At 42.3% G+C, this 15,546-nt stretch overlaps 1 protein-coding gene across 2 annotated transcripts in view; it reads right to left on the bottom strand.

Moving 5' to 3' along the window:
• Window positions 1–12,823: 12,823 nt before the first annotated feature.
• NT5DC3 (5'-nucleotidase domain containing 3) overlaps window positions 12,824–15,546 on the bottom strand; it is a 41,401-nt gene continuing 38,678 nt past the window's right edge. The window contains exons 14-15 of one of the 2 annotated variants that reach the window (XM_018559674.1): window positions 13,772–13,836; window positions 12,824–13,101 (exon numbers count right to left, since the gene is read on the bottom strand). In XM_018559674.1, the coding sequence (XP_018415176.1) occupies window positions 12,840–13,101; window positions 13,772–13,836 (327 nt within the window). In that variant the 3' untranslated portion in view covers window positions 12,824–12,839. The remainder of the gene's footprint in view (window positions 13,102–13,771; window positions 13,837–15,546) is intronic. The other variant, XM_018559673.1, reaches the window with a different exon arrangement.

Below are 15,546 nucleotides of genomic sequence, written 5' to 3'. Positions count from 1 at the left end.
AACCCTGATAAGTTGTTTCTCCCCTAAATACTCAGAAAATTTGGAAAAGAGAGGGTGCAAAGGCAAAGTGTTCATGGCCTTAAAAGTTTTAAATGGCCCCAAACTTAAAACAGCACTAGTAGAAGCAACAGGCTAATCCTCTCATTTCAAAGTGAGACGCACTGCATTAATAAGAGCCAAAACGCCTCCTTAAATTTAGGAGTAGAGTAAGACACCGCATGGGGCAAGCACATCTAGCAAAGCCACTAGCGATGCAGGTAAAGCAGAGCTAGAATTTTCTAGAGAGGGCATGGGAGCATACTTGTGGCCTCTGTGGTCATAAAATCTTGCATGGCTGCAGTAAAACCCTCAGCAGACCCAGACATACACAACAGAGCTAAGGAGGATTCTGTGGTGAGAGACTCTAATAGCACAGCTTATAACTCCAGGCAGCAGGAAGATGGCATTGAAGATAGATGGATTGAAGCTGGAAGAATCTTTGTAAGCACCAGCAGCAGTGGGGGGCATTCTTCCCTGACACTATATGGCAAGAGAGAGCATACGTGCGACACGTCACCGAATTGATTAAATTCGCACCTCTTCCAGAGCAAAGCAAGATGGACATGGGAAATAACAGCTCACAGCAACCCAATAAAATAAGGGAGCTCACGGATCGACCTACTCAGTAGGTGAGTTGTCAAAAACAGAACAAGCACAGAGGCAATTTCAGAAGCTCATGACCTGGAAAGCACTCTATAGCTAACTTAACTAGAATAGAATCTGGAAAGCGTCCCACAGAAGACCCAGTACCTGAAGGACACTTCCAGGTTAGCGCTGCAACGTCCAGATGCAGTATGGTCCAAAAGTCAGGCTGAGAACAACTGGAGGGTAGGGATGCACAGATACTTTTCGAGTACCAGTGCAGATACTTGGCATTTTCATGAGAGCTACCAGGGTGGCAGCTGGGGCCTGGCTCTGGCACTCCACCACAGAAAAACTGTAAATGAACTGCAATAAACAAAAATGTATCAGTACTTGTAAGTACTCGGCCAGTACCAGTACTCGCAAAACTGGTATCTTTTCATCCCTTTATTTTTATTTATTAGGGCCTGTTCACATGAGTTTTAGGTCTGGATCAGGTGCGGATGTGCAGACGCGGTGCTATGTGTTTTGCCGCATTTTTGATGCGTTCCAGTTAAAATATATATATGTATTTTTTGCTGGAGTGGGGCTGTCAGTACGTTAGCTGCAGTGCAGTGCGTTTTTGCGTTTCCCGACCGTTTCCTGGCCGTACAAAATGTGACATGCAGTATTTTTCTATCGTAACCTGAACGGACTGCGCACGTGAGAACTGTAGCCCATAAACACATAGGGATACATTGGGATGCATTTTTAGTGCAGGAGCGTACAGATCAGGTCAGCACAGAAAACGGACGTCGTGTGAACAGGCCCTAAAAACAAAATCATAAAAATCATACATTAAAACAGAGATGTAATTGCCAACCGACTAAATCCACTCCTTCCGGGAGTGATCCACACTGATCAGGTGGGGTTTGTCCAAGGGAGAGAGGCACAGGATAACACCATCCGGACACTCGTGTTGATGCATCATGCTAAAAAGTCAGGTACACCGCTTTGCCTCCTGTCGGTAGACACAGACAAGGCATTTGATCGCCTGGACTGGTGTTTCCTGCATCGCACTTTAGAGCAAATAGGCATTCGACCTGCCATGCTTAGAAACATCATGGCCCTCTACTCGAGCCCATCGGCTAGGGTTCACGTCAATGGATCGCTCTCCCCTAGCTTTAAGATCACTAATGGCACCAGACAGGGCTGCCCGTTGTCCCCTCTCCTCTACATCCTCACCATGGAGCATCTGGCAGTCGCCCTCCGACACAACTCGGCCTTTCAGGGACTACAGGTGGGGCCCCACAGATCCAAACTGGCGCTCTTTGCTGACGACCTCCTGCTTTATGTGACCAATCCTCATATCGCCATGCCCACAATACTACAGGAAGTTCAACGTTTCAGTTCCCTTAGTAATTTTTGGGTCAACCTCACTAAGTCGGAAATCCTAAATGTGTCCCTAGGAGCGACAGACTTGCGCCGATTGACAGACAATTACCCTTTCCACATTTGCTCCACATCTTTGAAGTACTTAGGCATCTCTATCCCGACTGATGTGACTGACCTGTACTCTACCAACTTCCGCCCGCTATTGGATAAGGTGACCGGAGACCTGGCAGCCTACGGTAGACGTATTTCATGGCTAGGTAGGATCAATGTGCTCAAAATGGATGTAGTCCCCCGGTTTCTCTACTTCTTCCAGACTGGGCCCATAGCCCTACCACACACCTACCTGAAACAGGTCCAACGGGTCTTCTCAAGATTCATATGGTGCACCTCGCACCCTAGATTGGGATACAAGACATTGACACTTCCGAAGCGTAGGGAGGGGACAGGTGCGCCAGATATTTTTCTCTACCAGGCCTCAGCAGTATTGATCCGCATAGTAGACTGCAGACATGTGCGATTTGTTCCGAAATTCGTTTTGGACGAATTTTCGGTAATTCCGAGATTCGGATGCATCCGAATTTCGAATTAAAGCTAAGACGAATGCAAACGAATCCGAAATTCCCGATTTCCCGAAATTCGTTATTAAACGAATTTCGTTGCAACAAAACGACATTAGGGAAAAAAAACTACCTATAGAAATGTTGGAGAAGGTAAATATAAAGTACAGAAGCGATAGCGTAGAGGGTAGGGGACAGGTTTGCCATTGTTAAGGTCGCAGGTTCTAGTCCCGGGTAGGTAGTGTAATGGATAAAGATTTTTTTTTCTTTGCTTTTGAATTGGCATTCTCCTATTGACCTAAATGTAATTTTTTTTTCTCATTTTGCTATTGGAAAATTAAATTATTATTTTTTAGACTGCAGAAAATGATAATTTTAAAGGGGAACCCCAGCCCCCAAAAATGGGGAAAAGAAACGTGGGGTCCCCCTAACAGACCCTTGATCCGAGCACAGGCCCGGCAGGGCAGGAAAGTGGGGGGACGATCGAGCGCCCCCCCCCCTGCGCCTTACCAGGCCACATGCCCTCGTCATTGGAAGGGTGTCCCCATGCCGATGGGGACAAGGGCCTCTTCCCCACAACCCTGACCCGGTGGTTGTGGGGGTCTGCGGGCAAGGGGGCTTATTTGCATCGGGGTACCCCTTTAAATAAGGGGCACCCAGATGCCGCCCCCCCCATGTGAATGAGTAAGGGGTACTTGTACCCCTACCCATTCACTAAAGGGTTAAATCAAATAGTTAGTAAAAAGTCCAGACTTTTGACAAAATCCTTTAATTGAAAAAAAAACAAAACAGTTAATTTTTGACTATTCCTTTAATACATTTTTTTAATTAAAATGGCTCCATCGATGTAATCCAGAGTCAGGATCAGGATGCAGCACCCCCGCCGACCCGCCAAAATAAAAAAAGTCCCGCCGCAGACGACCACCCGAATCCGACGAAAACTAGCCGCACAAAAATGACATTCTCAGCTGTCAAATGCTACATATTGCATTCATATATATCTAATGCTTCTGTGGTTAAAGTATAGAGGCTATAGTGTAGTGGTTAAAGCACAGGATTGCCATTGATAAGGTCGCAGGTTCTAGTCCGGGTTGGCCTTAAAAGTTTTTTTTTTTTTTCATAAACGAATTTCGGCAGCACTACCGCTAACGAATTTCGTCCTAAACTAAACAAATTTTTTGCTGGTGCACATGTCTAGTAGACTGGTTTCATAGGGCAGAAGAGAAACAGTGGGTTCGCCTGGAGGAGACGCTCACTACAGGTGACTTGCTCACCTTGCCCTGGGTACCCTCTGGATCACGACCGGTGCCCTCTTCCCTCCTAACGACACACGTTTTGAAACTCTGGGACCACTATGTCAAACACCATGCCTTATCGGCCTATGTGGGCCCGATGACCCCTCTGTTCGGGAACCCGTCCTTCCCTCCCGCACTGACAGGAACCTCCTTCGGCAGATGAACGAAGGCCTCCCACCGCAGGTTGGTCTCGGCGTTGCGAGCTCAAACTCTGGTGGTGGGGGATCACTCCAGTACGGGGCCTGGGGAGTGGATGGCGGAAAGCCAGTTCCGTTCCTTTATTGCCACTTTCTCTAGCCCAGACGCCTTTGGGGAGGAACAGACGGCCTTTGATTCCATCCTCCTGGCCTCTTCATCCCCCCCTCTCACGCCATCTCCCTCATTTACTCTATTCTCTCCCTGCAGACCTCACGCGATTTTATCTTCCTATACCTCTGTTTGGGACCGTGAACTGGACACCTCCATTACGACAGCTGACTGGGAAAAGTAATTTTCCCTCACTCATTCTCTCTCCGTCGCCAGTAAGGCCCAGGAAAAGAACTTTAAAATACTTACCAGATTGTACAGATGCCCTGTGGTCCTCCACCAATACTATCCTTCCGTATCGGACTCCTGCTGGCACTGTGAAGGCGCCCAAGGCAACATGACTCACATATGGTGGAGTTGCCCTCAGCTTCAGGGTTTTTGGCAGGGGGTGTTGAGGATACCTCAGAGTGACAGGGATCACTGACATAGGATCTTAGGATCATTTGCTGTTACTGTCCATGATCCCTGGATCGCTTAAAACGGCAAAGAAGGGCCTCCTCAGACACTTCCTCACGGCAGCCAGGATGGTGATACCTCGCCACTGGCGCATTATGGCACTCCCGACCCTTGAGGAGTGGGTGGTGGAAATGGACCGTATTGCCGACTTAGAGAACCTATTGGCGGAGGAACGAGAAGCAGGAGACAAATATGTACCCTTACCTGCCTCCCCTTCTACTTCAACTGGTCTGTTGTCCCCATCTTTCCTTCCTTATACATGTACCCCTGCCCCTTTTCCCTCTCCCTAACCCTTCTGCCATTGGTACTGCCAGTCATCTCCATATTGCACACCAAGGCCTAGGGAACTCCTTGAGTACTCCATCCCGATGTGTCACGTGCCCTACCGCTGGGACCCACTATAGGGGGGACTGCGATAAGCTGGCGCTGAGAATCCCTGGGTCAGGATTGGCACAAAGACCCATAGCTGTATGTTGAGATGCTCATCCTGCAACCTGCCCTGGCACGCTGATAGAATTGTGGAACAGATGTTTTACAGTCTAAACCAGGGGTGGCAAACTCAGGCCCTCCAGCTGTGGTGAAACTACAAATCCCATGATGCATCTGCCTCTGCGAGCCGTGGCTGTGAGAATCTTGCAAAGCCTCAAGGGACTTGTAGTTCCACAACAGCTGGAGGGCCGGAGTTTGCCACCCCTGGTCTAAACTATTGATGTTATCCAACCCAATACTTTTTGTCACCTTGTGATGTTGTATTGTCCCTTTTTGTCTCGGTGAACCTGTGTTTTCACCTTTTTCAAAATGTATTAAAGTTTCAATTAAAGTCAGATTGAACTAAAACAGAGATGTACAAATCCCAGGAGCTCTGTGTGCTCCTTACAAATGACAGCGGCCTCCTAATTTTTTAATTTTTCTCTAGTCTAGTCTTGGAGCTCAAAGTATCGGACATGTAGTCGTACCGAGTACTGTACTTAGTATCTGTGCAACCCTACTGGGAGGGTGAAGCATCCAGGACGGTTTTAGAGAGAAATTATAAAATGAAGCAAATAAAATTGAAGAAAAAAAAAGTGCTAGTAAAAACAATAGGTTAGTCTTTACAACAGCAGAGCTGAATACACCCATCCTCCTAGGACAATAGAAAAAAAATGAGGCATACTGAGAGTAGGAGGGGTTATCCTGGGCTGGCCTACATTTTTTTTTGTTTGCTTGCTAGAGTCTAATCCTCCTCTAGGCAGCAGCATAGCCTGAAGGTTTAAGGCTTCCCGTGTCCGGCAATAGACAAAGAAAATGTGCTTGGTCTGGAAAAATTAAAAATAATTCAGCCACCATATCTAAGGACTAAATAATTCATATTATACTATGCAAGCCTTGGCTGGCAAGGATGATTACATTTCAGGACTGTCTGGAAAAAAAAAATTACAAATCCTTTGACGGGTAAAGGGTTTCCTATATATGCACTCAATTGTGTTTGCCTAGATCAGCTTCAAAAACAAGGAGCGTAAAACTACACTTACCACTCTTATAAATACAGAAGCTGCTCCCTATGATATAGCTAAAAAGTCATCTTTATTTAAAAAATGGCAGACGATGAAAGCCCTCGCTCATTTCACGCTGCTCTCTGGGCTTTATCAATGAGAACCCATACCTCTCTGATGAATCCAAAGCGCCTCGGGGAATACTACAAACAAAAAAACACACCACACAGAAAGAACAGAGATCTAAGGCAAGTGTCATTTTGAAAAAATGCAACAAATACATACATCTTACCTTTTGAAATGTGTGTGCGTGTGTGAACATTTACTGCCACTGCTATGCTTTTATGCATACTGCTGAAAAGATACATCCTAAATAAGGAATAATAATAATAATAATAATATTATTATTATTATTAATAAGGAATAAGTACCAAATAATATAAAACAATTACAACTGGTAGAGACGTGAAAGCCACAGGCCATCAACCACCACCTCTATCATTAACTGGGTTTTAAATAGCCAACACCTTTGGCTATATTGCTTACATGTAAATGTAAGCAAGTCTGCCTTAAAGTAATATTTTCTGGGAGGCTGCTATTGCCGACTCCCTGCTGAGAATGCCAATGCCTGACTATCATGGCAATCTACTGACTAATACTTTGAGGGATGTCAGAATACTGGTTTTGGGTTAGGAACTAGTGACATTAACTCAGAACATGTTCTGGCTTTAGCCAGAGGGGTCATCTTGACATTGCATAAGATTCACCCAAAGTTTAACCCATGATTCAGACTCTTTCCTATTGAATCTTGTGTGAAAACATTTATAAAAACAGACCCCATAGAATATATGCATTATTATTTTACAGGATTTATACTTTGCGCAGCACTTTACAAGATGGAGAAATACATATATCAGAACATAAGCAAAAGGACTGCTGTGCTTATACTTCCAGACACAATCTCACAGCGACAAGGAAATAGATATTAACAAAAAAAAAAAAAAAGGAATTTGGTTAACACATTCTTAATGTGTATTTGGTGTCCTATCGTCTTCCATCTAATGCATCTAAGAAAACACACAGTGCACAAATTGAAATACGAGAAGAAATTTAATATCCTTTTATAATAATTCTGTACAACTTTCACTAGACTGCAAACAACTTTACACCACAGATTGTAATATATTCATCAATTTAACACATTGTAATACATTCATTATTTTATAGCTGTATTGTTTTTTTTATTAAAGCAAATATAAAAATCAGCTGTGAATTTTGATCAACTGGAAGTACAATTGTCTACATTATTGGAAGATACACAAATACCATACTTCATAAAACTATAAAATGTACAATAAGGCAAATCACTAAAAATGCAGTATTACAGCTGTAGTGATTATAGTGCACACTTTTCATACACTAGCAGGACATTGTGCAATTGGTATCTCATATGCATTTAAAAGCTGCAATTGTTCAACACCATAAATTTAATTATACTCCATGTAAACAGATTCTACAGATATCGGATGTTCTGTATTTATGTACTACTTACAACACCGCACAACAAACAAACTGTCAAGTAATTCAATGAAATGGGTTTCTTACTTAAGAACATAGACCTGTGTGTAGTAAAATGGATGGTCCTTTTCATCACCCCTCTCTCAATAAGAGAATACAATGGGACCTTTAATTAAAAACATCTTGAGTTGATGGACCCCCAGTTATAAAACATTCAACCTTCCATAATACCAGTTCTTAGACAGGAGAACCATATTCAAATTTCATCTGTTGAGGGATGGAAGGACTCCTGCACCTTGATTTAGTGAGGGGGTCTGAAACATGGGTCCATTTTAAATGGAAACCCCATTTGCATACATTTAAAATAGTGCATTAAAAAAAAACAATACTTACTGTCTGAAAAAATACCTAAAATATGGATGTAGTGCCCTAACAATGTATTGCTTCAAAACTTCAAATTACAGTTTATTACTACATTTAGTGTACAGACAAAACACAATTCTAAAACATCAAGAATGTTAAGACAAAAAATATACCAACTGTTCTATAACTGCCTCTACAAACAGGGATAGGCAACCTCAAAATTCCAACTGTGGTGAACAATCCAACTATGGTGAAACTACAAATCCCCATCATCCTTCTGCCTCTGGGAGTCAGGCAACAGCTGGATTGCTAAGATTGCCTACCCTTGCTCTACAACATAGTACCTAGAAACATTTGATCAGTACTTGATAAAATTACAGAACTTTACTTTGATTTCCTAAAAAGGGGGTAAAAAAAAAAAAAAAAAAAAAAAAAAAAAAGGAGGGTGTGTTTTTACTGGACACACACAAATTGAGGTGTAGTTTTGTCACAATTAATGTACACAATGCAGCAGGGAGTCAAATGTAGTGTGCACTTTATTAAAAATATAGTTTTGTGACCTCGAGTCTCATTGTAAAGGCACATTAAAGTGAATCTGTGGAAAGAGAAGGTAAGCTACCAGCTTTAGCAGGTTCCTGACAGTCTACACCAGTAGTACTTACATTTCTAGACATACAGGACACTCAGTTGTGGCCTCTAAAATCACCAAAGGGCTGTTTTAGTACAGAAACTGTTTTAGCACAGACGTGTACAGTAAGTTTGTAGACAAGCTACATAAGACTGCTAATGATCACTACCATCAGAGCTCCTTCACAAATCAATGATCAACTTTCTAGCTCCCCCAGTCTCCTTAAACATACAGGTTGAATATAATTAGCGAATAATAAGTAATCCATGCTGCTGTCTGTCTTCTTACTTCTATTACTAGTTCTTACACCACCATGAAGGAGAGAGCTGTAGAACGGTGTTAGGAGTGCTATGGGTGCCCACCCCAGGATAATGGTCACAGAGTCAAAGTATTCCTAGTGCTTTGAAGCTGCCATTTTATGTTTTCTGGTGCATCAAGACTATGTGCTACTGGAAACATCCACAAGAAGCCTGGAACAGGAGTGGTCTTGTGGGAAATGCTAGAAAATAAATGTTTAAAGAAATCTTGTGGTCTTGTGGGAAATGGCCACCTGATGGTACACATTTTTGTATTATAGATTTCTCCTTTCCAGCCTGTGAAAGGCTAAATGTATGCAAACTGCAATGAGTGCATTCCAATCAGCAGGGCATTCTAGGAAATGCCACTAATGCCAGTGAGATGATTGGAAGCACAGGCTATGCAGTCTCTAAAATACTCAGGAATATCTAAATCTACCTAAATGAACACTTTACAGTCACTTTACAGTGACAATACAATAAAGTGTAGTTTTTATGCTATGTTTGTTCTGGTACAGCTTTAATGTATTAATAGATAGAGTCAAGAGGCCTTCTTTGAAAACAATAGCAGATCAGCATATAATCAACAGGTAAGTACTCATACAAGCAATGCGTAACTCAGCCCACACATTCATAAACGTTGCAGATTAAACATGTATACTTCATATATATATTTCTGAAATGCAGTATAAAAGTGACACAAAGCAAAGCTGCATGTTGCAAATAACATGTCAAATACTCAAACACATGTAAAAATGTCCACATGTTGTAATAAAATGTTAAACCATTTTTCAATGAAACCTCTACATTTTACAGCACCATAAAAGAACACAATATGTAAACAAAAAATTCATTTCAGAATATGTAAGCACACATAATAAAATATTTTATGTACATATATCACCACCAGACCCACACACACCACACACACACGAGAGTCTATTTAGTAGGGAAGGGAGGTCAGAAAATGTACTAGGGTCAAGGACGGATCCCAGCTGTCAACATGGGAAGCCTGTATGCACTCTGCATTGCACAGGCATCAACAGTGAAATTAGGCTGTGTGCACTGAGGTTCATACCGTCCTTTAATACAACACACACAGCAGGCTTTGGTGCACCCCAAAGTAGAAAAACAAAATCTCTGAAATAAGCGGAAGGCTTCAGGTCATCTGATTCACTGAAAATCATACACTCCTGTGTGGGAGATATTTTTTTCAACAGCTGTTAAGTAACTTAAAACATCAGCTGCATGGCTGTTAGGCCAATCCTGTGGCTTCAACACTTGTGCATACTTTTTCCAGGTAAGTTGCAATTAGAAATGATGACAGCCATGCAGCTAGCATTTTCACATGGATCGATCAGCAACTGCAGTCTTAAAGGACAACTGTACTTTCGTGGTAAAAATTGTTGTTATTTGCTTAGCACACTTCAAGAAAAGGATTTCACGTGGAGTACCAAATTTTTATTATGGAGTCTGTTGAGGGACACAGACACTCCTCTGGTTATGTTCTAGAAAATCCATCGTAACCTGAAAATAACAAACTGAGGAGTGTACTTGTGTACTGTATGGCCGCAGACAGTGCAATTTGAAATGGCCAATAGCAGTCTTGCTTTAGATTCCCATTGTGTAATAGCAAATAGCAAGCTGGCTAATGAAACCCTGCTCACTAAAAGGAGGAGTGGACCTGAGAGAGGTCCACTCCTCTGCTTAGTAGGCGTGTACAATATTAAGCCTGCTATTACAATTTGAAAAATCGACAATAGCAGTCTTGCTATTGACCCCGGCTGTTTACATTCACCTGCTGGCTGTGGAAGCAAGCCAGCAGGTGAATGAGGAAGCGGTGCGCCTCGGGGCTGGTTGCTTGAAAGTTACTATTAACTCTCAAGCAACCAGAAAATACAGTTATCCAGCACCTACCGATCTGTGGGTGCCGAATAACTGGGCGTTTACTGTACAGTAAACTCCATCGTAAATTCGTAAGTTGATTGATCGCAACCCGAGGAGCATCTGTATACTGCTGCCTATAGGAGGATAGGACACTAGTAAACCAGAATAATCCTTCCTTCTGCAGAGGACATCAAGGCTGGGTGGTTGAAGGCAGATAAAAAGCTAAAAAGTTCAGCAACTCCAGAGAGGAGTGTAGGAGTTGAGGAGAAAGTAATCAGCTGTGGCTAGTGAGAGATACCTGCTGTGTTGCTGTGCTGTGCTGCAGGACTTCTATTCCTGGGAAGGGATTTCCCCAGGTTTGGGACATTTCTACAAGTTGGTTAGACACATTTATGTTTGTTATCCGTGCAGAAGAATTGGACTTTTTACTTTGAGTTTGCTGAAGATAAAGCGTGTATTTGCGTTTACCGTTTTTGGGCTACCCTGCAAGAGGAAAATAAAAGCTTTTGTTTTATTCAAAACCCTCTGTGCGAGTGCTGTGAGCTCCCCAACATCACACTTCCTACCCTCAGAATGTTTCTATTTGTAGCAAAGCATTACCAAGAGCATGATCATAAACAAAGGGGTAGGACCATGTCGCTCAAGAAAACTGCTAGAAAAGATATTTTATGGTGATTACAAATATCCTATTTTCATTCTTGTCCATTAAGGAACGCAGGAAGTCATTACCTTTTGGGATGTCCAAAAGCAGTTGAACTGAGGGGCAGGCAACAAAAGCACAAAAATGTCAAGGCTTCATTCACACTTGCACTGCTGCACTTTTCTAAGCACAGAAGCAATTATACACAAAGTGTGTTTCCCAGATCACTGTTCCTGCATTTAGGTGTTCCTGCTTTAAAGCAGGTTAGCGTCATTCAGCGTTTCTAAATGGACTCTGCGTGCGCAGAATTCCATTTTCTTTAAATACAGCTAAATTGAACAGCCCTAAACCAGGGAAAAATGCCCAGTCTGAATGATACCATTGAACAATCATTATCCGATTTTATATTCAGATCCCACAGAGAAGAAAAAGTGAAAGTCACATTGGAGATACCCTATGTCTCTGGGTTTTAATCAGTGCTATGTTACAGAAACCATTGGCTGCTCATTCAAAGGAGTATAGACCTAACCATGTATGGTGCTAAAGGCAAAATCCTGGTTCAGACCCATCTGCAAAAAGGCAAGGATTCATCCCATGGAGAATTTCCTGGGGAGAAAGCATCACACCAAGTAAAGTATGCTTTCCATTTAAGGTGATAGACTTTGTGAGAGTTAGTTTTCCGTGGATCATGGAAATAGCCGATTCAGAGATGACGATTGCTCAGAATCTGCGCTTCAACAGCCATGCTGTTAAAGCCAGTAATTGTGAAGCAAGATGGTAAAATCAGTCCTTGACAAAGAAGATCTGGACAATCTTAAAAAGAGTACACAAAAATTGTACACTGAGCCTTGTCAGGCCAGAATACCACATCCACCTGGGCAGTCTGAGACTACAGCCTTCTACACCATGTGCTGTAACTTAAAATGAAAAAACCACAGCCAAATGAAAATTGTCATTTTTCCATCATTACTATTGTTTACATCTAAATAGAAACATAATATTTGGGTACCGGTCTTTACGTGTTTACAGAAATTGTTCCAGCACTAAAAAGTGTAAACCAGTCTTCTGGTTACATTAAAACAAGAAAACATAGGAATAGCTAGTTTCATAAAACAAGCCGTACCTGTAAAATGTTTTAGAAATCAATGGATGGACATCTCATACTTTATGTACTGGACGAACTACATTCATAAAAGTAGTTGCTTCATGAAAACAAACACAAAACAGACATTGTTTTTAAATAGTGTCTAAAATGGACATTAAAAGGCTCAAACATTTAATAAAATAAAAGCTGTATCACCCAACAACCATCTTGAGTTCTGAAGATATAAAGTACTTTGCAAAACATGTTAAAACTACTATAAGCAACAGTCTATGAAAAGTCTCACATTCTGCATTGGTATGGCTAATGTGGAGGACCGGGGAATCACTTAAGCTGGGCAATTTCCTGCAAGAATGGAATACCAAATGTTCCACAGTGCTGCTGCTCAGACCACACTGGCACTTCATGTTGTAGAGGAGTCCTCTTTGGATAAAAAGTGTGATGTAGATCATAGTTCAGTAAACAACTAAGAGATTCCATGTAGATATCAGCGAAACGTGCCAGACGTCTCAGAAAATAGGTTGGATTATGATTCGTTCTGAATATGCTTCCAAAGCGAGGGTTAAAGATCTTCCTTGCCATGTCCCTATGGTACAGAAAGATAGTAAGTCATATAGAGAACATAAAAAGCCCAACTTCACTCAAAAACTCACTACCATTAATTCTCTCCCAACACCCTTCTAACCTATGCGGACAGGTTTCGGCTTTATGGTTACATGGTGAAAAATTGTACTCACCTAAATCCCCCCCATCTAGGTCCCGCACTGACACCTTTTCCACTGTCAGTGACCGCTAATCCAGTGAAGCACCGTAACCCTCGCTGATCACTCCTCAGGATCCAAAAGACTACAGACTCAGAGGAATCAAGAGAGGACCCTTCCTATGGGAACTGTCCACATCACATCATACAGGCAGTGTGTGACGTGGACACCTAGAATAAGGACCCAACAAGAACTAAACAGAGAGGACTCATCGCTGGAGAAAACATGGAAAGATTTATTTTTCAGCTCTGTGATCAGTGTGGGGGGAGGGTTTTTACTTTATCCTGAAGTTTTACTTTAATTTGGAGGTGCAAAAGTAGCAGCTCAGAACTAAGAGTGTCAAAGACTTATTAGGGCGCACGAATGTCACATGCCAATACATTCTTCTGAAAATAACCTTCTCTGGAGGCCAAAAACATTTACACATCATTAACCCAAGTCACAGAATGTTTACTGACAGCTGGGATTACAGATAAAATATGGTAAGATACAGACCTCGTTTCTTGTCTCTCTTTTATCCAGTCTAGCAAAATCATCTGTGACTCAGCATCTCTGTATACCTGGCCAAGAAATTAAACACTTGGAGACCATCATCGACAGACATAAATGCACACAGTTAAGAAAAAAGTAGAATATAATATACAGCAGAGTGTATAATAAGGAGCCACACTGGATGAAGGTTCTACAGCACACTGTACAGAGTGGAGCCCTATGACAAATAGCATCTGTGAGCATTTTAAATTAAGTGCCACATGCTTTAATAGGGCACATTGCAAGCAAAGCAAATATCACGCTTCCTGTAATGTCCATCAGAGTCTGGCTCCCGAGCTCTGACACCCCGGCACATTTTTTTTTACGTAATCAGCAGAGGCTTGGCTATAATTCTTAACAAATGCTTCTGAAGGTTTCTCAAAATGGCCATGTGTATGGCCAGCACGGCTGGTTATCCTGTGTGTGACGCAAAAACTCAAATACTAAAAACTACAAAATTAAATTGGAATGTTAAGAAAACTAAAGATGGGAATGGTTAGGTGGCCTTACAAATAGGTCTTTAACATCCATCTCCATTTGTTCTGTGTTGTAATTCACAACGTATTTTTATACAAGATCTATTGTATATCCTGTATCATCAAAGTTACAGCCAATGTTATAGTTCATCAAGCTAGCAGCTCTTTAGCTAAATAATGGAAGACAAAAATAGACTTGCTAAGCCTCTTCTCAAATAATCCTACAAACATGCAGCCAACCGAAGCTGGCACAGCCATCAAAACACAATATTCACAGTACAAGCATGTGTCTATCAGCACTGTACAATATTGGGAACAAAAAACTTGGCTACAATTCAGAATAAAAACATGGTGCAAAACTTGAATTATTGTTACCGAGACTAACAGTGTCCTGCATTCTGCCTACAGTAACGATGGTATTCCAAAGCTGTAGCTTGGTAAATTAAAAGAGATGTACTGAAATACAGGGGCATCTATTGATGACCTTCTGAACATACTATTTATCTGGCCTTTCCAACCTCCATACTGAGTCACTAAATATGGAACAAGCGTGTGGTAAATGAAGTCACAACTCATGATCTGAATATGTATTTATTTATGGTTAGAGATCAAGGAAGTATTAAAGTCTCTGGACCCACATGACAAACAGGCAACTAGCATTTGCTATAAAGAGGTCAGTAATGGCAGTCTACATATTTTATTGGTTTCCTTTAACCCTTTCGCTGCCAAGGACGTACGTCGTACGGAGCTACAAAAGTGCTTCCAGCTGGCCAGCTCAGTACGTCGTACGGACCTGGCATTTAGTTCTACTATAAGCTGATGGTCGCTTTAGCGACCATCAGCTTATAGTAGAACTGTTCAGCAGACTGTCCCCTTGAAATTAATAGCTGTCATCAGCGGCTCACAAGCCGCTGATGACCGCTAATTTTAAAAAGGGATTTAAAAATCCCTGGAGCCATCCCAGGGAGGGATGAGGGACTCCATGGATCCCCACTGCTTGTAGGGTCTGTGGCAGCGGGGATCCATTAAAAAATCACCGTCGGGGGGGTCCCGGGAACGAGCGGCAGCTGGCCGCAATTCAGGATGGCCGAGCAGTGTTCCGATCCGAGCCGCTGTCATCCTGTCAGTTTTTGGATGACAGCGGCTCTGTGTAGCGTGGCCGAGCGGGGGATCGTTAAATATCAATGATATTTAACGATCCCTCTGTGCAGAGCAAACACCGGAGTGATCGTCTGATCACTCCGGTGTTTGTAAATAACTGGG

This window comes from Nanorana parkeri, unplaced genomic scaffold, assembly GCF_000935625.1.
Source record: "Nanorana parkeri isolate BGI_ZX_2015 unplaced genomic scaffold, ASM93562v1 scaffold411, whole genome shotgun sequence".
NCBI classification, from domain to species: domain Eukaryota; kingdom Metazoa; phylum Chordata; class Amphibia; order Anura; family Dicroglossidae; genus Nanorana; species Nanorana parkeri.
Note: the sequence above shows the minus strand (reverse complement) of the source record. Positions and strands in the feature narration are given on the sequence as shown.